This window comes from Taudactylus pleione, unplaced genomic scaffold (genome assembly GCF_031769625.1).
Source record: "Taudactylus pleione unplaced genomic scaffold, aTauple2 ptg000746l, whole genome shotgun sequence".
Lineage (NCBI taxonomy): Eukaryota > Metazoa > Chordata > Amphibia > Anura > Myobatrachidae > Taudactylus > Taudactylus pleione.
In genome coordinates this window covers 1,387,578-1,415,512 of record NW_028285148.1, presented here as the reverse complement: position 1 = coordinate 1,415,512, position 27,935 = coordinate 1,387,578, and the positions used below count along the sequence as shown (strand labels likewise).

Below are 27,935 nucleotides of genomic sequence, written 5' to 3'. Positions count from 1 at the left end.
ACTCCCGCCCTGTCGCACCTGTGCTGCAGATGGGCTTTGCTCTGGTCACCGGTTTTCCGTCTCCCTCTGGTGAGAATGTGATTCTTGTATGTGTCCAGATCTTTGTTCTCTCTCTTCCTTCTCCTCCTCCGGCCTATGGCTTGGTAACTAACTGAGGTGCCTTGGCCCGGGGGCGGGGTATAGGAGGGGGACCTAGTGCATCCTGGGAGGCTGAAAGCTTAACTCTTTGGTGCCCTGCGACTGACGTCACACCTATACCCCAAGGTATCCTGTGGAACCCTATGGACTTCGTAGAAATAGAGATAACAAGGGTAAGTTCTTACCATATCTCATATTGTCTCCTTTTGGATCTTTAGTAGATTGTTATTGATGCATCCAGTAGGCTGACTTTCAGAAGTGTCCTGCTACCTCCTGCTCTTTCCACTATCATATTCCTGTATATTGCTTGGAGTTGTAGTACTTCGTGGCAGCTTGGGAATGCTCTATAAAATTCCGATATGAAATGAGGTTTCCTGTCTACACTACACGTGAATAACTTCAGTACAAACAAGGAAACAGTACAATTAATTAGACCTCAATAAGGGCACAGAAAATATTGGATAATCGTTTATAATGTTATTCAAGAGTAAATTATTTGCATACAGATTTTAAGTACTTAGAAAAATTAAGATTTATGAGCAATTTGACTAAAACACTGTTGAAGACCACAAAGATCACTTGTCCCATTATGAAACATTCCAAATAATTGCAAGAAATTCAGTGTATTTTGGCAACATTCATCATGTCGATATGAGAATGTCAACATTGTCGTAATATCAACATGCAACATGCCGACATGCTCGGTGCATCACGATTCATCATGTCGATATGAGAATGTCAACATTGTCATAATATCAACATGCAACATGTTGACATGCTCGGTGCATCACGATTGATCACTTCTACATTCATCATGTTGGCACTGATGAAATGTCAACATAATGAGAATGCTGACAAAATGTTCCTGGTGGTCTAGTGGTGACTTACAGTACCTGGTTCGGCGATCAGCTGATGAGGACTTCCAGCTGATCCTGTGATGCTTCTGGTGGTGAGTATCCCAAACCCCTAACCCTCCCCCAGGTGCATACCATATCCTCCTCTCCCATAGCCTAACCCTCCCCACTGCCTAATCGTATCCTCCCCTACCACAGCCTAACCCTTCCCCTAGTACCTAACCCTATCCTCCCCTACCACAGCCTAGCCCTCCCCCTAGTGCCTAACCTTAGCCTCACCTACCACAGCCTTTCCCTTTCCCCTAGTGCCTAACTCTAACCTCCCTTCCCACAGCCTAACACCCTAGTGCCTAACCCTATCCTCCCCTCCCACAGCCTAACACCCTAGTACCTAAACCTATCCTCCTCTCCCCCAGTCTTCCCTTACCCTAGTGCCTAACCCTATCCTCCTCTCCAGCAGCCTAAACCTTCCACTAGTGCCTAACCCTATCCTCACCTCCAAAACCTTCTTGCATTTTATCTATTGTGACTTTCTTTGATATATCTTAGCTATCCATACATTTGATACTACAATATACTCACCTGTGTGGTTTTGAACCATAGTTCTGTTTGGAACTGTTGGAATTAAGGTTCTACTACATGATTAAGAAAGTCTTTTAGTGGGCGATTTTGGGTAGTAATGCCCTCTATCTTTTGGTTGTAGTGTTGACTTGATAACAGCTTTGATAAGTCTTTGTAGATGTGCACTACCAATGGAGCATGCCCAAGAAGGAAATCAGTGGTCACTGAAGGAGTCTGTACTTACCTAGGAGTAGACACATCAGATCTTGTCCATGAAAAGACATTGGATGGAGCCACTGCTAGAACATTCGTCAGATAGGTAATTCATCTGGAAGAGTTCCCTGGATTCCCAGTGGAGTGAAGCCTCCAATGCTGGAGCCTGTAGCTGTACTTTTTCAATGTCTTCTGGTATTTGACCACTTGAATCTCTTTTAGATTCAATTTTGACAAATCAGAGGCTAGAGCGCCGAGCCAATTGTAGCTCGCCACTGGTCATATGAAGATTGGTGCCAGGGCGAGCCATGCCATACACCACAATGACTCAAATTAACTGGTGCAAGAGGAGTCATTTCAGTTTGATGATGGATAGGGAGCAGTGAAGAGATCTCCAAGGAAGAAAACCAGGTTAAAGAGGAGAAGAAAAATCACTAGCAACAAAAACAATAAAGATACCAGAGGGAAGCATAAAGATGCCAGACGGAAGACAGAAGACTCAACTGGGACAACAGAAGTAGTACAGGAAGAATAGGACAGATGACACTGGTTTAAGAAGCCACCAGAGCTTGAGATAAAGACCTCATAATCACGTGGCAGTTTGTTGCCCAGGTGAAGTCGAGAGTAATTTTGAGGAGTGGAAGGTGAGACACCACAGGGCAACATAAAAGAGCTTATACTTTGTCCCCTGCGGTTGCCTGTACACTGTAGTACCAGGAGCATGGAGGGCACCTGGAACAGGTAGGTGTTAGTTCTTTATCAGGTCATCCACAAGGCTGACCGTACAGTAGTGCGTAACAAATGGAAGAGGGTGGAAAAATTGTGAAGAATGTATTTTCGATTTTGTATGGAAACATTTTCTGTAAATAAGGGAGAATAATAGGTCCTTAACGTTTCCACACAGTAATTGCATGAATGGGAAGATATATAGGGACAAGGGAGATGAATTTAAGTTTGGCACCCTGAGAAGCTTTCGAGGTAAGTGCAACACGTTAAATTGTATTCTGAAGTTAACAGACGGCCACTATAATGACTGGCAGAGAATTGCTGCATTAGTGAAATGATTTGTAAGGAAAATCAATCTAGCAGCTGTATATATTGAGGTGGTGACAGTTCGGTTAATGGAAAAGCCGCCTCCTCGACGGTTACAATAGTTGAGAAGGAAAATGATAAATGCGTTTGTTAGAGTTTTAGTAGATTTTATCATGAAATTTTAACAAAAATAGGAAGGATATGTACAAAGAGTAAGAAATGTGCAATCTATTTGCAAAAAATATCCCTAGAAATTTCTTATTAGCAATTTTGGTAATTTCCAGACATGTAGACAAATAACGTACAGTATGGCGCATGCTATCAGTTTTAGAACAAGAAAGGTTACAGAGAAATAAGGGGGGAAAATATTATTTAACGTTACATTTTATTCAATGTTATAAATAAAAAAATAACGTTTATACAGTGCACATAAATTTATGGGACGTGATGGAGTTGTCTATTCGCACCTAAGATCCTGCACCTACAAATATCAGGGAGCTGCGGCAAGGGATTCAGGGCTTGATTCAGAGGCGCTCGCAAAAAGCGAGCGCTCGCTCTGAATCAGGGCGGGCACTTGGTTTTTAAGTTGCGGCCTCTTGGCCACTCGCATAGCTGTGGGTTATCACCCACAGCTTTGCGAGCGGCCACGATGAAGGTTGCGATGGTCAAGACCATCGGGCTTGCGACGAGACCCTTGTGGTAGGGTCTCGTGGCTGCAAGCCCTAGAGAGCTTTCAGCTCTAACAGAGCCGGAAGCTCTCTCACTGACATCACTGGTGATGTCAATGAGGCCGCCCACAAACGGCAGGCGTTCGCTTGGAAACGCCTCCGTTTGTGAAGCCACCCTCCGGCCACGCCTACAAAAGGGGTCGAGCTGTCGATCAACATCGACAGCCGCCCCTTTTGTAGTGAGTCCCGGAGCGATCGCTTTTTGCGCTCGCTCCGGGGCTCGCGTAATCGCGCCCGTGCGCACTGGCCCACCATTGACCCGGTTGCGAGCGCACAGCGCTTGCGACCGGGTCTGAATCAGGCCCTCAGTATGATTTACCGCATGGCCGGCGGTTCACATCCCGACAGCGGCAGCCCGACAAGGATGAAAATCCCGATCGTCCCAAGGTAAGTATTCACTAACCTATTTTCCCCCTAATCCTAACCCTCCCTTAGGGGTGCCTAACCCTAACCTCCCCCCTAAGTGCCTAACCCTAATCCCCCCTCTAAGTGCCTAAACTTAACCCCCCCTTCCCCGCTGCCTAAACCTAAGTCCCCCCCAGGAACCCTAAACCTAAATCGGCTGTCCGCGCCCGTCGCCCGCCTTACCTTCAATTGGTAAGCAGTGTGTCGTTCTCCCGGGATTTCGACGCCTGTCATTTTATCCTTGCCGGCATTATAAAGTCGGGAAGCCAGCGGTCGGGATTCCGTCCATCGACTTCCCGACTGTTTCCCGCGGGAAGCTATCCATATTTACATTTTTTCATTTATGCAATTTTAATGTTTATTTCCTTTTTAAATGTGCATTTGGCTAGAATCAAACAGCCTTTTAAGCTTTCATCTCGTACTTGTGTGTGTTCCCAACGTTGAAGTGGGTGAAGGTTAGAGCTTCCAGTAACCATGACCATTACATTTATTTTAATGATGGAACAGTAGACTGGTGGTGCATTACGCGATAATAGTTTATGTAGGCTCAGTGGTGTAACTATGCATTACAGTGTGGATAAAAAGTGGGACAGGAGGCTGTAATTCTGACTCAGAATACTGTGCATCAAATCGCAAACGTCTAGCGGCCGGATCCAGCAGACATATTTGATTTTCATCTGTCGAGGTTGCTCCCTTTTTATTCTTTCACAACAAATTAGTATACAATATATGTAAGTACAGTATGCATGAATGAGTTTTCCTCATGTAACGATCCTTCTGGGGGATGCGTTCTGCATCCCAGCGGTCGGGATCCTGACGGTTACATTACCCGCGCCAGAATACCGACACTGGTTCAAATTCCGGCGCCAGGATCCCAACCGCCGGGATGCCGAAAGTAAGTAATGGGATGGGGTGGAGGTTTAGGGGTTAGGCACTAGGGGGATGGCTAGGGTTAGGCACTCACGGGGAGGGCTAGGTTTAGGGTGCGGGAGGGGGAGATCAGGTTCAGGGACTAGGGGGGGGTTAGGGCTAGGCACCAAAGAGTTAGGGTAGGGAAAGGTTGAGGGTTAGATTTAGGGTAGGGGGAGGGTTAGCATACCGACCAACATGAGTCGGTATGTTAACCATGTCGGGATCCCAGCGTCGGGATTCTGACCGTCAGGATCCCGACTGTCGGTAGTTCATACCAATCCCCCTTCTGGCTGGACATAGCTTATATAGAGCGGCTTTGACTAATATGCTAATGAAAAAAAAACTATTTTATAAGTTATCTGTACTCTGGTGTCACAAGCTAGTGTTCTAAACAAATATAATCCAGGTATTGCCACCCCCGACTCTCTCCTGTGCATCTCTGACACTGGTGGGAGTGGTCAAAGCTGCTTCCAACTGTCATTACATTCCAATGTGATAACATGACTTTTATCAGCTGTCAGTTTTATTATATAGACTAGCTTTTTACACCTTACACAAGCTGTGTTTGTATTATGCAAAGCCAGGTATTTGTCTGCCTGGAAGGATAGTTAAATGAGGAGGCATCTGTACGTATGTACATATGTAAGTATGTTTGTGCATGTGTAAGTATGTATGTATGTACATATGTAAGTATGTTTGTGCATGTGTAAGTATGTATGTACATATGTAAGTATGTTTGTGCATGTGTAAGTATGTATGTATGTAGATATGTAAGTATGTGTGTGCATGTGTCAGTATGTATGTAAGTATGTTTGTGCATGTGTAAGTATGTATGTATGTACAGTACATATGTAAGTATGTTTGTGCATGTGTAAGTATGTATGTATGTACATATGTAAGTATGTTTGTGCATGTGTAAGTATGTATGTATGTACATATGTAAGTATGTTTGTGCATATGTAAGTATGTATGTATGTACATATGTAAGTATGTTTGTGCATGTGTAAGTATGTATGTATGTACATATGTAAGTATGTTTGTGCCTGTGTAAGTATGTATGTATGTACATATGTAAGTATGTTTGTACATGTGTAAGTATGTATGTACATATGTAAGTATGTTTGTGCATGTGTAAGTATGTATGTATGTTTGTGCATGTGTAAGTATGTATATATATGTAAGTATATTTGTGCATATGTAAGTATGAATGTAAGTATGTTTGTGCATGTGTATGTATGTATGTATATATGTAAGTATGTTGGTGCATGTGTAAGTATGTATGTACATATGTAAGTATGTTTGTGCATGTGTAAGTATGTATGTATGTACATATGTAAGTATGTTTGTGCATATGTAAGTATGTATGTAAGTATGTTTGTAAGTATGTTTGTGCATGTGTATGTATGTATATATGTAAGTATGTTTGTGCATGTGTATCTATGTATATATGTAAGTGTTTGTGTATGTATGTATATATGTAAGTATGTTTGTGCATGTGTATGTATGTATATATGTAAGTATGTTTGTGCATGTGTATGTATGTATATATGTAAGTATGTTTGTGCATGTGTAAGTATGTATATATGTAAGTATGTTGGTGCATGTGTAAGTATGTATGTATATATGTAAGTATGTTTGTGCATGTGTAAGTATGTATGTATGTAAGTATGTATGTACTTGTGAAAAAAAGAAAACAAGTAAAAACTGAATTGCCCAATAGTGAGGTATGTAATAAGAAATAGGTGCTTATCTGACTTCATTTTCACGGGAACCATCTGATTTTGCAGTATATTAATGAACCAAAGGGATTCTTTAAATTCTTCCAACCTCTGACCTCCGCATAATAGATACCACATAGCGTAATACTGTATATAAAGGGCCTGATTCATTACGGATCGCAACTGCAATAGTGATTACGCACGCAGTCTCACTGAGATGATATGCTAATCCACTGCCATCGCTATGTCATCGCACCACAACATAAGGACGCCCACTTTACCTCACATACATCCGTAATACTGAGCAAGACTTCAAAACCATCGGTAACATGGAGTACCATCGCAGCCTCACACACACTTACACAGGCTCTGACCTTACTCAGGAATTACTAACCTCATCACACACAGTGATTACACAAGACTGAGACACCATCAGTAACATGGAGTACCATCACATCCTCACACACACTTACACAGGCTCTGACCTTACTCAGGAATTACTAACCTCATCACACGCAGTGACTACACAAGACTGAGACACCATCAGTAACATGGAGTACCATCACAGCCTCACACACACTTACACAGGCTCTGACCTTACTCAGGAATTACTAACCTCATCACACACAGTGATTACACAAGACTGAGAAACCATCAGTAACATGGAGCACCATCACATCCTCACACACACTTACACAGGCTCTGACCTTACTCAGGAATTACTAACCTCATCACACGCAGTGACTACACAAGACTGAGACACCATCAGTAACATGGAGTACCATCACAGCCTCACACACACTTACACAGGCTCTGGGTCTGATTCAGCAATGCTGCAATAATGCAAATGCAGCAGGAGGTGTATGACGCCCCCTGTATGACGCCCCCTGTATGACATCCCCCTGTATGGCATCCCCTGTATAACACCCCTGTATGGCACCTCCTGTATGACATCCCCCTGTATGGCATCCCCTGTATAACACCCCTGTATAGCATCCCCTGTATGACGCCCCCTGTATGACATCTCCCTGTATGGCATCCCCTGTATGACATCTCCCTGTATGGCATCCCCTGTATAACACCCCTGTATGACGCCCCCTGTATTACATCCTCCTGTATGGCATCCCCTGTATAACACCCCTGTATGGCATCCCCTGTATGACACCCCCTGTATGGCATCCCCTGTATGACACCCCCTGTATAACACCCCCTGTATGACACCCCCTGTATGACACCCCCTGTATGGCATCCCCTGTATGACACCCCCTGTATGGCACCTCCTGTATGGCATCCCCTGTATGACATCCCCTGTATGACATCCCCTGTATGACACCTCCTGTATGGCACCCCCTGTATGACATCTTCTGTATGGCATCCCCTGTATGACATCCCCTGTATGGCACCTCCTGTATGGCACCTCCTGTATGGCATCCCCTGTATGACATCCCCTGTATGACACCCCGTGTATGACACCCCCTGCATGACACCCCCTGTATGGCATCCCCTGTATGACACCCCCTGTATGGCATCCCCTGTATGACACCGCGTGTATGACACCCCCTGCATGGCATCCCCTGCATGGCATCCCCTGTATGACATCCCCTGTATGGCATCCCCTGTATGGCATCCCCTGTATGACACCCCTTGTATGACACCCCGTGTATGACACCCCCTGTATGGCATCCCCTGTATGACACCCCGTGTATGACGCCCCCTGTATGACATCCCCTGTATGACACCCCCAGCTGCATTTGTGATCCCAGCACTCGCAGGTTGGGATCACCATGGCGACCATCGGTGGTCGATGGTCGCGATGGTGGACAGGACAGGCCCTCCGGCCAGCTGATTGAGCCTCAGCTTACTCTTGCTGGCAGCTTGTGAGCCCAGGATACTGCATTGATCAACGTAGATCCTGGGCTAGCCACTCCCGGAAAACAGGGTGTACACCCGCCCGTTTCTGGGAACGGCGGCCGCCCCCGCATCGCCCCTTAAATGCCTGTGACTGTCAATCAGGGGTTTGCGTGTGACTACGCAGGACCTATTCTGCACACTCGCAGAATGGGTCCTGCGCAGGCGCAGATTCCCGATGAACTTGTGTGCACTGCTGAATCAGACCTTCTGATCATACTCAGGAATTGCCGACCTCAACGCACGCTATGAGTACTCAAGCTGCGTAAGGCATTGCAGTGGATAATGTATGCACGCCCATGCAACGGCGTTCAAACGCAGTGGCACGCCTGCGTTTCACCCACTCCCCCCCCATTACCTCCCAAAAACAGCACTTCCTGTCAATCACTCTGCGATGGGTCTGCCTAGTCGCTGCGATCACAGCGGCTGCTTCGCGCACGGGCACTGCGATGCATACACATGCGCAGAGCGCAACAGTCGCCGGTTGCGATCCGTAATGAATCAGGCCTAAAGTTTTATTACATAAAAGTAGACATAGAAATATCACTCACATATATAACATTATATACAGGCTTATCTGAATTAGACCAGACCCTGGTAGATGGTTCTTCTAGCTACCTGCAGATACGCCAATGAAGATCAGCACGGCCGCCTCAATGTTTTGCCAGTGCGCATGCGCACGAGGGAGCCGGCTCCCACGTGCGCATGCGTGAGACCCGCTACGACCAACAGCGCTGGTCGTAGCGGGTCTCTTTCCAAAGGGGGCGAGCTGTCGATTTTGATTGACAGCTCGTCCCGTTTGGAAGGCGGGCCGGGGGGGTGGCATCCCAAATGGAGGAGTTCCCATGGGAACGCCTGCCGTTTGGGGGAGGCCCCACTGACATCACTAGTGATGTCAGTGGAGAGCTTCCGGCTCTGACAGAGCCAGAAGCTCTCCGGGGCTTACGACAAGTGAGACCCTACCCTAGGGTCTCGTCGTAAGCCGCGATCATCACCCGAGCGGTCGTTAGAGCTGTGGGTATTAACCCACAGCCTAACGACCGCAACAGGCGGGCGGTCAGGATGCAAGTGGCCGCCCAGTTTCTGAGCGACCGCTTGCATCCTCCGACCGCCTCTGAATGAGGCCCACAGTCCCCAAGATGGTGGAGAGCGCGCTCGATCTCTGATTAGATGTCAGGCAAATCCTGTGTTGGTGGAAAGCACCGTACGCATTTCAGCTTTACAATGTAATCATGGCTAGCTAGCGCTTTCACTAAATACAGTACACATATTGCACTGTCTGTTTTGTATATGTATTTATTAGGCAAATCTAACATATTGTGAAATGATTTTAGCCGGAGAGGCATTTACTATGAAACATAATTGCATTTTTAAATATTTATTGGTTTTAAATTATTAATTGCTGCTATTGTTGGCTGCACTGTTTCTACCATTTTGTTTGTTGATTTTTGTCTTTTTGTTGTTAAAATAAATCCAATATATAGTACATTGTGATATAATCAATGTAAACACAACAAGTGTTCTGACTAATCCACGTTGGCAATGCAGGTTATAATAGCACTTCTTAAATAAAATCGTGTTAAAGATTTTTTCTTTAGTATAGTTTATCCAGTTGTTCTGTCAGCTCATCAGGTTTAGGCATTGGATAGGTGTCAAATTTGGAAATGGCATTTACAGAAATCACTAGAAAATCTGATTTTTAGGTTTTTGAATTAAGAAAAATTGGGCTATTCCACTATGTCAGCTTTGTTTAGTTCTCTGAACGAATAGCTTCTCTCTGAGCAAATTCTGTAGGGCTTATACTTAGCCTTTCTCCCTGGTACTGTGATAATAATGTCATGTATAAGATTTGCTGTACTTCCTGCAAAAATATATCTCTTCCTCCTACAAAATCTCTTACCTTTATGTTTCTGGTGCACCAACAATGTATCTTATACTCACCTCTTGGTCATCCATACCATAATGTATGAGGAGAGAGAGTGATCCAAAAATCATATAGAGTAATTAAAAATAAATAAAAGTTTTTATCATTCCTGTCAATTACCTTTCAAGCTTGAATTACGCTTCTTATTAAATCACACCAGTGGGTCTTATGTCTTAAGGTGGTAAACCGAGGCTTTGAGATGTTTAATTGTAATAACCCACAACTCTTTTCTGACCTGTGGCCTGATGGCGTTGCCAACTCAGTAATATCCTTGTATGGGTTGTCCAACCTGCCAAAATATACTGGTGCCCCACAGCAGGTATTATACGTGGATCAATTAGGTCCAGATTGATCCTCTAAAGGTGCCTCAATTACCAATAATGGTACCAGGTGGTGCTACACTAAGGGAGAGCTGGACCATGGGGCATTATATACAGTTACATGTTATGGAATCTGTAACATACACAAAAAACATAGTTTGTGATGCACTATGCGATCATTACTGTTCACATTTCAAGTTATTAAATAGAATTTCAGAGGTAGTTTGCATATCAATGAACAATGATATGGGCGTGCCCACCAGCGTCAAGGTCACCTCATTGAGCAGGTCCCTAACACTCTGGGGTTCACATCTGGGACACAGGGTACCCCAAAAGGACAGCCCAGCCCTGTGTCCCAGATGTGAACCCCAGAGTGTTTGGGACCTGCTCCATGAGGTGACCTTGACGCTGGTGGGCAGGCCCATATCATTGTCCATTGATATGCAAACTACCTTTGAAATTCTATTTAATAACTTGAAATGTGAACAGTAATGATCGCATAGTGCATCTGCCACTCTGTTTTTTGTGTATGTTACTTTCAAATATCATCATGATGGCACCTTTCATTACTATTAGGGTGTGCAGTCTAGAGCCCCTCCCTATAAGGAATCTGTAACCACAGGTCAATCAAATCTCCATTAATCAATCTCTCTCTCTCTCTCTCTCTCGTTCTCTCTTTCTCTCTCTTTCTCTCTCTTTCTCTCTCTCTCTTTCCTTTTCTCTCTCTTTCTCTCTCTCTTTCTCTCTCTCTCTTTCCTTTTCTCTCTTTCTTTTTCTCTTTCTTTCTCTCTATCTTTCTTTCTCTCTCTCTCTTTCTTTCTCTCTCTCTTTCTTTCTTTCTTTTTCTTTCTTTCTTTCTCTCTCTTTCTTTCTCTCTTTCTTTCTCTCTCTTTCTTTCTCTCTCTTTCTTTCTCTCTCTTTCTTTCTTTCTTTCTTTCTTTCTTTCTTTCTTTCTTTCTTTCTTTCTTTCTTTCTTTCTTTCTTTCTTTCTTTCTTTCTTTCTTTCTTTCTTTCTTTCTTTCTCTCCCTCCATGTGCCCAGGAAGTGCGCGTTGGGCATTTCAACTCTCTTTTTCTGGAATACTTGTAGTTATTGTTTACAAATATAGTTTTATTCTTTAATACTCCTTATATGAACTTTGACTGAAAAATATCAATAACTGTTTCTTATTTGATTGAGTGGCAATCTGACTTTACAATGAAGAAGGACCCTGGCCTGCTGGCTCTGCTTTTGGTGGTCTTGGTCTCTTCCTCACTGAACAAAACAGTCTCCTTTACTTTATATCTGGCAAGTGGGCAGGATTCTGGGCTACTGTGTAGCAGGCATTGAAGTCTTAACATCTGTGCTCCCCTGACGGTCTTCAGACTGTATGAGATCTTTGGAAGGAGAGAAAACGTCTACAGAGCTACTGCCTGACATTAAAAGCCAACACACATACACACACATACACACACACACACACACACACACACATCACTTTGTTCTTGTTTTGTTCCTACTGTTTCTGTGCCCTTGTAAGGTGCTGCGGACCCCTTGAGGCGTCATATAATAACTAATAATTCTAGCAATAATAATTCGAAAATTGTGGGCAGAATTCAATTGTTTTCGCGGCCCGCATCTCCCGTCTAAAGTGACAGGAGATCGGGGGCGCTATGCAATTGTTCCAGATTTTCATGCTGATCGCGCCCAAAGTGGCCGGGTTTAGCCGCGTAAAGCGGCTAAACCCGACCAAAATGCTGGGCGCGATCGCGAAAAGTGATGTTTGGGCGCCCATAAAATGTCACTTTTCGCACATTCACTTTTCGCACATTTCAGCTCTCATCCCCCAGGGGCTGCGAGCTGAAATGTAGAGCTGGCAGCTGATCGTGCCCGACAGGAGCAAGAATAGAATAGCTCCGTCAAGGCGCGATGGGGGCAGGAATCAATTGAATTCCGCCCTGTGTGTGAACTTCTAATTACTTTATACAGAAAATCTACCAAAGGGAACCTAATGTACTGTATAAATGAACTAAGAAAGCATCACAATATATATATATATATATATAGTGCACAATATAAATACTTTGCTGTTTGCTTTTCCTACAGAGATTATGTGATAACTATAAGAATGTGTGAGGGGAGAATTAGTGTTGGGAGAAGACGAAACGAGGAAATCTGTACAATCCGTTTGCAAAACTCGGATAACGTCAGTTTCACAGCAATACACAAATGTGGAGACTGAATTTCCGGTGGTTTCCCACATACAGTGAGTACACTAATACATATGCACAATTTACACACATATATGACCTGATGATGACAAACTGCTTCCTTGTATCTGATGTCATGTGATGGATAGGAAAAATGTTGCAAAAAAAAAAACAAAGAAATGTATCAGACGGATAAACACAATGAATAATTTTACCAAGCATACGGTGGGTTAATACAATATTCTGGATTCAAAATTTATATTTGAGCAGCCGCCATGCAGTCTAAATCCAAACCCCCCTCCCATACAGTAGCTGAGCTCTTAGACTGATGATTTATTAATGATTATGATTTTAGGGACTCAGATGGAAATGTCAAGCTTTCATGGCCTGATTTTTAAGAGGTTGGTTCAGCTGAGCTTTAATGTGGCTGGAAAGGAGATCAGACATCACTGGTGTTTTTCTCTTCCAGACTTCTTCATTTATACATTTTACAAATACCTAAGATTTATTATATTCTAGGTTTATTTCTGTATGGCTTATATTTGTTACATGCTAATGTTTTTCTCTGTGTGATAGATACATAGTTCATTCCTAATTTTTGGTTACAGTTGAGAAAATGCTAAAATAAGTACTGTAGTTTATATTTATAGCCATTAAAATAATATAATAATATAAATACATATGCTATGACTATGCAATGAATGTTACATTTTCAGGGACTGGCCACAAATGATATTTTAACAAGGTCGACAGGGTCAAAGGTCAACATGGGAAAGGTCAACACATTTTTTTTGTTCTCTAACTCTAATCTTCACCCTAATCCTAAACCTCCCTTTGGTGTCAACCCTAACCGTCCGTCTTAGTGCCTAAACCTAACTGTCCCTTCTAGCACCTAACCCCAACCATCCCTCCTAGTGCCTAACCCTAACCATCGGGGTAAGTGCCTAACCCCAACCATCCCTCCTAGTGCCTAACCCTAACCGTCCCTCCAAGTGCCTAACCCAAACCATTGGGGTAAGTGAGTAACCATGACCGTCCCTCCAAGTGCCTAACCCTAACCATCGGGGTAAGTGCCTAACCCTAACCGTCCCTCCAAGTGCCTAACCCTAACCATCAGTGTAAGTGCCTAACCCTAACTGTCCCTCCAAGTGCCTAACCCTAACCATCAGTGTATGTGCCTAACCTTAACCGTCCCTCCTAGTGCCTAACCCTCACCCTCTGTTAAGTACCTAACCTAAACCCACATCGACCTTTTGTGTGTCAACATTTTGTACCTGTTGACCATCGACCATCTGGTGCTGTCCTATGCAGTGTCAACCTTTCAAACGGAACCCCTTGCATGATTACTTCCCATTGAGGATGTTGTAGTACTCCTGCGTCAGTCTCTTGCACAGCAGGATAGGTGTTGGGTGTCAAAGGACAATTCACTGCAGCTGAACTCTGGATGCAAAAGTCAACCAGACCCTGCTGGGGGTCCACCAAGGGATTGCTGAGCAACGGTCGCAGTGACTGCAGGAAACCACTTATGAAATGTGTGGAAAAGAATCAGTCTCTGCTGTTGTTGTTTTGCAGCTCCCTGTTCATTTATCCCTCCTTGGTGCCCCCTCCCCCGACAGCTGGTGCCCGGAGGCCAATGATTCCGCTGCCTCTGTATCTTGCTTCATAGATCCCTTTGGCGGAAATCTGGGTGCACCAGGAGAGTGGCAGCAAAAGAGGATTTTGCACTGTGTCTCGGTTGTTTTACAATATCTGAATTGGGAACGGTATGTGTCTATGCTAGTGTAGCTGTACACTGCCGAGGCCCAGACCCTGTTTGACTGAGTGCTTCATCCTACCTACTATCCTAAACATACTCTGCCTTTACTTGAGCTACCCGAGTCTGAATCAACTGTTTTGCTTCTCCAAGTTGATCAGTGCTTGGGAGACCTTTATCTACTTCTGAGCCTGTGTGGCTGCATTTCCCTTCAGTATATACTGGATTGCCTTATCATCATTCTATGCAGTAATCTCAGGGCCGCTCTCCTATCGTCCATATTTCCTCTGACGTTCTCTGCTGTTTCTCAGTCTGTTTTTCATGTGTTATATTTTGTTACCTTCAGTTCTACTGGCTTATTTATTCCTTAAATCATTGTTTGGATGTATGCATCCATACCCCAGGCCAAAGAAACAGACAAATCTCAGGTGCACAACTCCAAATTATTAATAATATATATAAATGCAATAAAATGTTGCAATCAGTAGAGGTTTTTAGCATAATCATGGCCAAGGTTATGGCCTACCCACCATATCCAGGTAACCTCGTTAGGGTAGTCTCTAACATACTAGGGTTCAAATCCAGAGCGCAAGACCCCCCAAAACTGGCCCAGCCAAGCTGCCCCAGGGCACCACCATAGTAAGAAAAGTGCAGTGTAAAGAGATAGTTAGGAGCAGCCACAGCTGCCTATAAAGAATGAAAATAAAAAAGTGAGGTACATATATAATAAACAAACAGTGAAGGGTTAAAATGTGTTATAAAAGAAAAATGTGTTATAATGCGGTGCCCTGAGACAGATCAACCAATGCAATCCAGGGGGACCCACGCCCCAAAAATGAACCAAAGTTGCACTACAGTATATAACTTGTAGGACTTACCTAGAATTGTGCCTAATACAGTGTGCATATACATTACCATACTCCATGCTTTTAAACCAATAAGGAAGGGTGCTAGTCCAGAATGAGGGCGTCTCCTTTCCCTCAGATGTGCAATAAAGCACATTAAATGGAGTATATGGGAAAGATTTCTGGACTGCACAACCTGACTATATATATATAATGGGAGGTGCTACCTGATGAGACTAATTGCAGGCACAGAAACAGACAAATCTCAGGTGCACAACTCCAAACTATTAATAATATATATAAATGCAATAAAATGTTGCAATCAATAGAGGTTTTTAGCATAATCATGGCCAAGGTTATGGGCCTATCCACCATATCCAGGTAACGTCTGTAGGGTAGGTCTCTAACATACTAGGATTCAAATCCAGAGCACAGGACCCCCCAAAACTGGCCCAGCTAAGCTGCCCCAGGGCACCACCATTGTAAGAAAAGTGCAGTGTAAAGAGATGGTTTGGACAGCTGCATATAAAGAATGAAAATAAAAAAGTGAAGTACATGTATAGTTGTGCACCTGAGATTTGTCTGTTTCTGTGCCTGCAATTAGTCTCATCAGGTAGCGCCTCCCATCATATATATAGTCAGGTTGTGCAGTCCAGAAATCTTTCCCATATACCCATACATGCCTACCCTCCCGGTTTTCGCGGGAGGCTCCCGATTTTTCGGGTAACCCCCCCGCACCCCCAGAAGGGTAGGCATTTCTCCCGCATTCTGCCCACTTCCTAGTGAAGTGGGCAGAATTAGGAGACTACCCACGGCAATCGCGGGCCTCCGTGAAGGGGGCGGGGCTTAAGCTGTGATTCTGCATTAATCACAGCATTTGGCCCCGCCCCCTATGTAAATTGTGCCCAATCGCGGCAATTTTACCGCGAGGAGGCGGGGCTTGATGACGCGAATCGTCAAGCCCCGCCCCTGTCGGCCCCCTGCTGCTTCTCTTACCCGGGCTTCTCCCGGGAAGAGAATATAAAAGGTAGGCAACCCTGCATATACCCCAGGCCATAAAAAGGGTCTGCGCCCAGTGTGCAACGCCGAGGCATCTGCCATGCTTCTCTGCCCCTTGGGATGCTGAAGAAACACCCTGCTGCAAGGCAAGTCCCAGGAGACATCCATAGGACGTGCCTGAGAGCCACCATGCTACTCATCTTCTGCTCCACCAGCGCTAGCTGTGCAACATCGTGACATCACATGGGGGTGCCTGAGAGCACTGCTCAAAACTAGGGTTTCTCTTACCTACTACATGACAAGGGAATCACCTGAATATTCACATGGGGATAAACGTTAAAGTCACGTCTAAGACAAGGCTCCTCCTAAAATATAAACGTCTTACATCTATTTCTACTGAAACATTAATCAGCTTACCTTCCTATATGTCTACACTATTATTATTATTATTATTATTATCATTTATTTATATGGCGCCACAAGTGTTCTGCAGCGCCTTTCAAAGTACATAAACAAGTTGTAGACAAGCGACTTACAGAACAATACAATACAGGACGAGGACATGGATAATATATATTACTACATTAGCGACCATATCACCCAGATAAGCAACAGAGTGTAAGCAGCCAAGTGTTAGGTGCCCTAGTGGTGAGTAAGAAGTAGATGAAACTAAAGTAGGGAGAAGTACAAGAGGTTAGAGGGCCCTGCTCATAAGAGCTTACATTCTAAAAGGGAGGGGAAGACAAACAGGGATGACACAGATGGGGTAGATGGGGAGGAAGGAGCATGTTGCAGGGAGTTAGAATGACAGCTGGAAGGCTTTGATGGGTCTTAAGAGCCCATTTGAAGGATTGCAAAGAGGTGGAGAGTCTGATGGGGAGAGGGAGAGAGTTCCAGAGGTGGGGAGCAGTGCGGGCAAAATCTTGGAGATGGAAGTTGGAGGAAGTAATCATCTGGTATGAGAGGCGGCATGCATTCATTGAACGAAAAGAGCGGAGAGGAGAGTGAATGGAGATGAGGTCAGAGATGGGAATGGGTTTGTAAGCGAGCGTGAGAACCTTAAATTGGGTTCTAAAAGGGAAGGGGAGCCAGTGGAGGGCTTGCAGGAGAGGGGAGGCAGATGTAGAGCGTTTGGAGAGGAAGATAAGCCATGCAGCAGCATTAAGGATAGACTGGAGAGGAGAGAGATGGGATTTGGGGAGGCCAGATAGGAGGAGGTTACAGTAGTCCAATCTGGAGATGACCAATGAGTGTATGAGTGTTTTAGTAGCATCCTGGGTGAGATAGGGTCTGATCCTAGAAATATTTTTGAGATGCAAACGACAGGACTGTGAAAGGTTCTGGATATGTGGTTTGAAGGAGAGGGATGAGTCCAGGATAACTCCAAGACAGTGCCTCCATGTCCCCACATTATAAGAATGTGGGGACATAGAGGCTGCATTGTTACATGTCACTTAATGTATGTCTGTGTGTATGTATGTATGTATATGTATATATGTGCGTGCATGTATATGTATGTGTATGTGTGCATGTATATGTATGTGTGTGTGTGTGATTTGTGACATTTGGGGGGTGAGTTTGGTCTCTATGTGGTAATCAGTTATGTGTCCATTTGCTGGAGGTTTTAGGTCTGTGGTCAGTATTGGTGGTCATGGGGGGATGTGTTATTTGGAATATGAAGGAATGGGGTTTGTCACAGCAGCTTAAAGGTCTGTGAGTGTTGGGGCCACTAGACTACCAAGCATATTGAAACCAGCAGCTACCACACAGGTGTAGTGATGTACTAATCCCACCTACTTTGGTGTTGTTTCCGCCCACAGTTAATTTGGTGCCACCCACTTGAGGCCACTTCTAGAAATATTTCCAGGGCCACTTTTAGTTCCCAATTTGCCCCCAGCAACAGCATGTAGAAGACTTCAGCATACCTCCCAACATTTGTAACTGTAGATGCAGGACTTCCGCGCGCCAAAGGCGCGCGTGTCCGAACAGGGGGTGTGGCCTGATAGTAAAGGGGGGTGGCCTAATGACACACCCCGTTTACATGACTAAAGGGTGTGCCCAGCATCTCCGAGATGCTGGGCTGCCCTAGGGCTTCCCCCCAGTGCTTTGAATAGATGCTGTGCACATCAGTTAGCTCTACAGTTAGTGGCCGCTGATTGGCTCCTGCAACTGACAATTCTCATGTGGGCTGTTCAGTGAGTCAGGAGCCGCCAGCCAATCAGCGGCCACTCTACAGTTAGCGGCCGCTGATTGGCTGGCGGCTCCGGACTCACTGTCAGTCGGGAGCAGGTTAGCGCTATAGGTGGTCACACACATGCAGCGCTAACCTTACTAAATGGATCGGGTATTCGTTTTTCTTTTTTTTGCAAAGACCACCCTGGATGCAGCACGATGGAGGAGGTCAGTATAGGAACTTTATTGCAGGTACTCCAAATGGGATTCTACTCGGACAAGTGGACAGATCACCTGGCAGCAGGTAAGTATGTGTGAGTGGGTAGGTGTATGTAATAAACTTTTACTTGTCACGGTGTATGTGTCCTGTCATTATTTAACTATTTATTTTACAGTGGTGGTACAGGTGCCGCCCGTCTGCTGGCACTTGTAGTTCCACAAGTGCCAAAGCGCAGGCATGCTGGCACCTGTACTGCCACTGTAAAATACAATAGTCTACTACTATTTAACCATTTATTACCCTCGTACACAACGCTCCAGGGGTACGGGGAAGAGCCCCGGGCTTCAGAACAAGCCTGGGGTTTCGGGAGAGGGGGGCCCTTCTTGGGGGCCCCACCTCCCCTGAGATCCCCGGCTTGGTCTGATCGGCGTAGGGTTGTAATGCTTTGGCCACGGAGCCCCAGTTAAAGGGTCGCCGGGCTGTGGCATTACACCCCGGTAGGTTTGGTCCGGTGCTGGTTTTAAATATAGGGGGTACACTACGCAATTTTTTACCCTCTATATTTAAAACCAGGACTGGCCCTGCAGCCTGGTGCTGGTTCCTAAATTATGGTGGAACCCTACTCATTTTGTTCCATGTAATTTTAGGGACCAGGACTGGCTGACAAGTCCGGGGCTGGTGAGGCTTTTGGGGGGGACCTTATGTAATTTTTTACCTATCATTTAACATTTTTTTACAGGTTCAATACGCAAGCACATATTTCACATATTTCACTGATATGTGCAGGCTGCTTGCTTGGGTGAGTTTTGCAGAGAGAAAACACTGCAATCTCGAGTAAGTAATCTCATCTAAACTCTCATCTAAACTCTCATCTAAACTCTCATCTAAACTCTCCTTAAACTCATCCTAAACTCTCCTTAAATTCTCCTTAAACTCTCATCTAAACTCTCATCTAAACTCTCCTCTAAACTCGCAATTTGGGGGAAGAAACGCGATCTGTTTCACCATCGAAAAACTCACTTTTCAGCTAAACTCACTTCTTAGTAAATTTGCGAGTTTGATAAGGGAAAACTCACCCGAGTTTTGGTGAAGCAAAGTGAGTTTAAAAACTAAAAAACTCCACCAAACTCGAATCTTAGTAAATTTACCCCTCGGTGTCCTTCTGGTATCTTCTCTGTAACAAGAAATGTGTCCCCCATACATGTAACCAGTGACAATGATCGGAGGACACAAGGACAGACACAAGGACAGACACACGCCACAGTGCAGAGACGTAACAATCACGTTTAATCACACAATGCACTTACGCTATAAAGACGTTTTGAGCAGTATAAAACAGTCCTTGGTGGTGACACAGGAGCACGTCAGTCCCCTTCTTACAGTCCTGCAGCAGATAATAATGAATGGTGGTGTGGGTGCAGTTCTGGACTCTGTCCCTGCCACCTGCGATGATGAGCGGTACCACCAATAAGCCAGGCTTAACGCGTTTCAGACCACACCGGCTCCTTTGTCAGATGGATTGTTGGAGGAAGGGGGGCCCCATATCGGTGTCTTGCTTAGGGCCCCATGATGCCTAAATCCGCCTCTGTTCACCAGTGTGGTCCTTTATGCGCAGCGGCAGCCTCCACTCCACCTCCTCTGTGGCACCTCGGCAATGCGGATGCTGGCAGCTGGGCGTCCCTCTGCTCTCACAGGAGGTGGTCCTGTGACCCTATTCCTGGGGACCTCAGCTGCCATTTGGCGGGCAGGTATGGCGTTACGGGGCAGATAGTGCCTTTATGGCCCCTCCTAGGTGGACATTTCTCTCTCGTCTCCACGCCCAGTGGTCGTCCCCTCTCATCACCTAGTTAAAAACATAAAAAAAGAAAATTATAATTCAACTTGTCAGGGACATAGGGGTTTAGTCATCATTACATAATTATCAATGGTGATAATATCGGGAGAATGAGGCTGAGATTGCCGTTCTCGCCTGACAGATCAGAGAATGGAAGGAATGCGTTTCTGGATGTTTTCTAACCATTTTATCTGTAAAACGCTAAAACGATCGTTCATACACACTATAACATAAATCAGGCCAATCACCCGATTATTGACAAATCGCCCCAATAATTATATAGTATGTTAGTAACATTACTCCCAGTGTGGTCCATGACTTTCTCATCCATGAACTTAATCTACTACATTACTCACCTCTTCCAGCTGTTCTGGAGCCACGTATGTGCGGTGCTGGATCCTGGCCCAAAATGCATCTTTTTTCTTCCGGAAGAACCATAATGGATACACCCAAGTAATGTCATCGTACATTCTTACATAGAACAGTTCATCTTCTTCCATTTGATTGGCCAGAAAGCTATAGAAACAGAATAACACAGTAATAATAAGCATCACATCTGCAAACATGTCTAAATTACCAGTATTACAGAGGACCTACCATGTATTCCACAGATCCTTGTATGCCAAGTACAAGGCTATGGATAGACTGTGGTGTGGAAGGGTAGAGCCCTTCTCTGGGTATAATGGTGTAAAGGGCCTCTCTTTACTGAACACAATTTAGTAATGAGATTTCCATAGATCATTTCCTCTCCAGCTATTGTATCATTTATCAACTATCCAAAACGATTCCTATTTTGTTAGCGCCATCTCAGAATGGCAGTAACAGAAAGAAATCACCTTGATCTTTTTAAAAGAATGGGTGTATCGTTCCTCCCCCAGAAATAAATAGTATTTGTGGGGGATAATGTTGTATTTTTATATTATGCTGTCAGTTATACTGATGACCTGGCCATGTACATACTCAGAGGAGAACGGAGGTCTCTAGAGTGATAACTAACTTTTACAGCTCTGGATTGTTTTCTCCATGGCAGCTGGGTATTGGTGCTCACCTGCCATGGTGATAAATCACTGTTGAATCACTGTGATACGTACACTTATATTGCCACGATAATCAGTGATAAAAGATTAGACTGGCCAGTACATTGCTGTGTCCTGATATTACACTGATAGCTACGGTATAATTTGTGATGTTTAGTTTGAACTCAGGAAACTTTATTGTCTGAAAGTGCAGTTTTTTTTTTTTAGATAAGTAAATAACCCCTGACTTGGTTAGTTAGTTCTTCTGGAACATTTTGCATTCTGGTCTCATCTGATGAATCAATGAGGTAAAATACTTACAGTGCACAGTAAAAGTTGCCGACGGTGTATTCAGCCACAGTGAGACCGGCCCTCGTGAAATAGATGAGAGCCATCGCCAGTAAGTACTAGAATAGAAATACCAGATACATTATTAGATGGAGAAATGCGTGTATACATACACCAGTAGTACTATTGTCCACTGTTGGGAATACAATTGGTAACATGGCTATGGGATTTGGGAGTGTAGTTTTAGAGGATCTAAATGTGGTCTAGTAGTGCCCACTCTAGCATTTGTTTGGCAAGGTGCTGACCACCAAGGAGGGCACATGTTAATTTTGAAGGGCAGCTTTTTGGGCGCGATGTATTGCTAAATCTGAAATATATCGTAATTGAGATGAATTTAAATATCTACATAGAACCACTGATTATTATTTAAAGCTTTTTGAATTCAATTCATTAATTCATAATATGCCACACAATAGCGCCCCCACCAATTCATAATATGCCACACAATATTGCCCTCACCAATTCGTAAAATGCCACACAATATTGCCCTCACCAATTCGTAAAATGCCACACAATAGTACCCTCACCAATTCATAATATGCCACACAATAGTACCCTCACCAATTCATAATATGCCACACAATAGTACCCTCACCAATTCATAATATGCCACACAATAGTCCCCTCACCAATTCATAATATGCCACACAATAGTACCTCCACCAATTCATAATATGCCACACAATAGTACCTCCACCAATTCATAATATGCCACACAATAGTACCTCCACCAATTCATAATATGCCACACAATAGTACCTCCACCAATTCATAATATGGGGCATTTTTATCACAATCCGCATTTATTAATGCTCACGACTTTCAAATGAAGTAATGTAGGTAAGTAAGTGTATGAGTACGATGCAGATAAATCAGTGGCGGGTCTATAATAGGTACAGGTCATCGTATCTTTTCGACAATGTATTGGGATAGATGGAGCCTCCACAACAGATAGCAAAGACTCGGCCACTGTGCCAGATACATTGCTGGAAAGATGGCCGTACAGCCGGGAGCAAGTAAGGGGAGGGGCACTACATGGGCACAAGCACAGCCAGCACTGGTATGGGGGGTGCTTTACTATGAGAGCCCCCTCATCTCTTAGCATGCCTCTGTGATAATGATCCTTATGTCAGAAGATACAGTCATTGGTATATGTTGGGAAGTACATTACTGGGAGCGACATGGGGAACTTCCATAATGAGAGATACAGCAAACACTAAAACATATGAAGTTGGAATCCCCTATAAAGTGCTGTATATTGAGAGAAGTACTGGCTAATAATAATAAGGAAATACCTTGTCAGACATCCTCATTTTCTTATCCCTCCTGAGAAAACGCTGGATTGTAGGTAATTCTGAAATGAAAAGCATGAAATGTAATACAGGATATAGTGGGAAAATGACAGAATTTCATTGGTTGATAGGTAACTGGCTTTCTACATAGCTACCCATATAATAGTATTCATTATGCTATACATGTAATACAGAAAGTAATGTAACATAGAAACAAAACTTTGCAAGTGAATTTTGTCTTATTACAGGTGAAATCTTCTTGTGAGCTGCCTGATACATGTATCAGAGATGGAGGGATGAGCACAGCCACTTGTGTCCCGCTCTGTACATCTGTCCTTCCCTGTATCAGGCCCAGTAGTCACTGATAAACTCCACTTGGAAGAACCAATAGTTGGTAAAATTCATCCATCACCAGAAAATGGAAAGAGAGGATTCTACAAACTATTGGTTCTTCTAAGTAGAGTCTCTCAGTAAATACTGATTATTAAGCATCAATAGGGAAGTGCACCCTGATACATTATGTGTAAGTGATAATACATAATAAGAGAATAAGCCTTACCCAGCAATTCACAGAAAGCCTCTCTCTCCTTCTGTCCGAGGAAAGTAGACAGGGAATCTTGGCTGCTGTCTACTCTCCTCCTCTTAGCGGGATGTAACTCGGCTGGTGTCCTGTGATTAGAAAGTTTTCTCTATTATATATGATAATAATGATCAATTACAGTATTTTCAAAGGAAAGATAATGGATACTATGTAGCATCCTTACATGCCCCTCTGCAATTCATTGGTTGCTGTATTATGTGTGCGCCCAGCACAGGAGGGTAACATACCGCTTTTGGGAAATGCCATCATAAAATGGGGGTGCAGATACTTTTGCTGGATTGTAGATCTGGCTAATATGCTCATAGTGATAACTGTTATAATGTGAGGTTATAATGTCATCCTACTGAGAGTATAACAGCAATCCCCAATTAGTGCCCTCTCCTAAGTGCCAATAGTAATCCAAATAGTTTTGCAGGTAGAAACTCTGCAGCCACCCACAGATCAGATAATTCCTCTGTAAATGTGATTTAATCTTATTTAAATACTTTGTCCCAGAAAATGACGATTTGCATGTGGAATCATTGTGAGGGTCATATTGGCTCTATGACTGAATACATTTTTTATATTTATTTTTTCAAAGAGAATATTAGATCTAAAACTATAACACAGTTAGGGGTGTATTTACTAAGCCTTGGATGGAGATAAAGTGGACGCAGATAAAGTACCAGCAATCAGCTCCTAACTGCCATGCCACAGACTGTGTTTGAAAAATGACAGGAGCTGGTTGGCTGGTACTTTATCACCATACACTTTATCTCCAACCAAGGCTTAGTAAGCAGACCCTTAGTTACAAATCTGTACCCTCTATACTGGCCGGCAGAAATCAGTGGTATTGTATGTCTGCATAATATCTGACTCTACTATGTGCACAGTCACCTATACATTATATATAGCCCATTACCAGCGTGACTCCCATTACTACTCACCCTATAGCTTACTATTGTAGTGACTAGTTTATGGTACTTACCCACTGTCCATAGCTCTGCTTGTCACTCACAACCAGCAAAGACTGAGGAGTATAAGTCCTAAATAAACTAAATAGATCTAAAATCTATCTAAAAAGTAAAAAATATAGAAAATATAATAAAATACTAACTAATTCTAACTAATTCTAAGTAGAAAATAATAAAATAAATGAAATATATATAAATAGCAAAATATAAAATATAACAAAATATAAGTAAAACTTATCCTACTGCCTATATCTAATTCTAAGTATAATATAATATAATAAAATAAATGAAATATATATAAATATAAAAAACTTATAAAATATAAATACAACTTTTCCTACTGCCTATATCTAATGCTAAGTATAATATAATAAAATAAATAAATAAATAAATGTATAACTAACTAACTATGTAACTAACTAATGAAATCAATAAAGAAATACAACTAAAGTCTTATGCCCGTCAGTGGTCTGGCTATGTCATAAGACTCCAGAGCTCTCAGCCAGGTTGAACAATCTCAAGTGATGTCACAATGACAACCTTTGATGACTAATGTTTTAGTGCTGTTGTCATGGCTACAACATGACTTAAAGGGCCACTGAGGCTAAAATGCTGCATTACATAAAGGAACTAATAGTAACATTTACAATTACATATCACATCTATCTCAGTAACCTGTCAGCAATGAATATATGTGACATGAGGCAGTAATTGTGGTGGAAGACTTTGTCATATGCATATCACTTTTCCTGTTTTTAGGTCTACTGAGAAAACTTGCAGTTATCCTGTCTTAGGCCCCTGGTTTGGCTGCTATGGGGCCCAGAGGTGAGAGGCCCAGGCAATGCTAAAGGAGCAGAGCAATGGGTCCAATGCATTCCCAGTGATGTCCCAATTGGCATCTATAGGGGGAAGGGGGTATAAGCGAATACTATGTACAGATGTTGCTATAGGCACAATGATACAATGTTCCACAGAGGTGTATTAGTGATAGTGACCCGGATCTCTGTGATTACATTGTCTGCTATATTATGGAAAGATAAAGGGACTTATTTATCAATGAGTTTTATCATTCACAACCAGTGACAAATCTCGCTGCGTATGATAATGGCGGCACTGGGGAGGCAGCGAGGAGGTGGCAGAGGGATCCGCTGGGATCCCTCTTCGCATCCCTGGATCTCCTTCCCATATGAAGATGGCGCTTTTTCCTGCAAGCAAACTCCGAAAACTTTCAGTATTGGAAGATTGCTGAATATCAGTTGTTCCTAGTTGGACCTAGTCGGTCAATAAATCTATATACATATATAAATACAATAAGAATGAGTTGATCTATAAATGAATAAATGTGCAAAGTGGCAATAATAAATAGGATGAGTTTATTTATACAATATAAACAGAGGGGTATGTAAAAGATAACTATAAACTAATACCGGTATACAGTGTGACATATAACAATAGACATGGACAAGACTGTTTATGTAAGAAGTTCCTTATAGAATGATACGCTTGTATTAAACGGAAGTAAAGGTTTCTATGGAGTTTTTTATCCTCTGGGTATGGGATACACGCCACTAATTGTCCGATGTATCTCCTGTGTGTAAATATCCAATGCTTGTTGGTTGGGTGGTAAATCCTGTGTGTACAGGTAACTAGTTGGTAAGTCTGTCTGCTGTGGGCAGAGTAATGCAGGTTACCTTGATGATGTTCTGTATCCTCGGGTTGAAATACCTCCTTAAGGTTCTGTTCACTCTGGAGTCCCGGTTAACTGGTGGTCTGCCGGCAGACTGCCCGTCACGTCCGCGTGTAGCGCTTGCGGTCATTCAAGGATCAATGCGCTCTGTGATCTACGCATTTCGCCTGTCAAGGCTTCCTCAGGATTGCAGATGCATGATCTCCCAGCCCTGGCTCCTTTATTGGAGTCCTCTTCTGATGTCATTTCCGCCATTTTACTTTTAGGCTGCAGTGTGTTTTTTGCCAGTAGTTAAAATGGCTTCTTCTAAATCTTGTTTCTACTTTAAAATTCTTTTGTGTTCGAGGTGACATAAAACAACTAATATATAAACACATAACAATTGTACTCACTATAGTTATTTATAAACAAAAAAAGGAAGAAAGTATTTTTTTTTTAAATGCGTTTAATTAACATATGTGACTATACATACATTAGGTAGGTGTGTCATATCCACTATAGTTGACACTATAAATCCATTGTGGTAAAATTATTTTAGAATTAATGAGCAATAAAATATATAAAAATTGCATCTCTTTGGAAATTATTATAAACTCTAATTAACCATATACATGGATAATCTGCATCATGGGTGTTAGACACTACTTAAGTCAATTAAAAATCAAGCGGTGTATCGTAGAAAAAATCGAATATATCTATATCCCTATTCGGAGCTTCAATTTGTATATTTGGTGCGGGGCACTTTCAGGCGTATGTGGGAGCAGTTTTACTTTAATTGGGATCCAATCGGATACTTCCCATCTCCCCCGCGGCCTGCTTCCTTCTGTGCATGCGCAGACGGATGCCAGAGGGAATTCTGGGTAATAGCCAGGGACTTCGCAGAGGACAGCTCTTAACGGGAGAGCTGTCCTTTGCAATTTTCTTTGCATTGCTAAGTTCATACCGCGGTAATCAACCGTAGTATGTACCCGATGAGAGGCGGGATGTACGGCACCATGGATGCGATGCTAAATACATCCCGCCCTCTTAGTGAAATTACACATGTTAAATTATCAGTACTTCAAGTCTAAGCCCCAGGTTCTAGCAAATATCGGCAAACAAATAGCGTTCCTTGGCAACGGGGGGTCGCTGTTGACAAAGACCTCACCAAGACCGGTTCTGACGTCATGACGTCTCTCCCTTCACCTTCTGCGGGAGCCAGAAGACGGGGATCTTGAGTGAGCTCCAGCCTGGGTGCAGCAGCCAATAACAGTCTATCTGACGCTTACTGGCGGCTAAAACAAACACAGGCGGCATATATGTTTTAGTGTTTT

The 27,935-nt window shown here is 43.4% G+C and overlaps 1 protein-coding gene across 1 annotated transcript; it reads right to left on the bottom strand.

Moving 5' to 3' along the window:
- Positions 1-20,647: 20,647 nt before the first annotated feature.
- LOC148477120 (speedy protein 1-A-like) lies at positions 20,648-26,752 on the bottom strand. The gene is made up of 4 exons (XM_088457205.1): positions 26,627-26,752; positions 22,063-22,148; positions 21,082-21,241; positions 20,648-20,734 (listed from the first exon to the last, which is right to left on the bottom strand). The coding sequence occupies exons 1-4, from the start codon at positions 26,750-26,752 to the stop codon at positions 20,648-20,650; spliced, it is 459 nt and encodes a 152-aa protein (XP_088313331.1).
- Between the last annotated feature and the right edge of the window lie 1,183 nt (positions 26,753-27,935).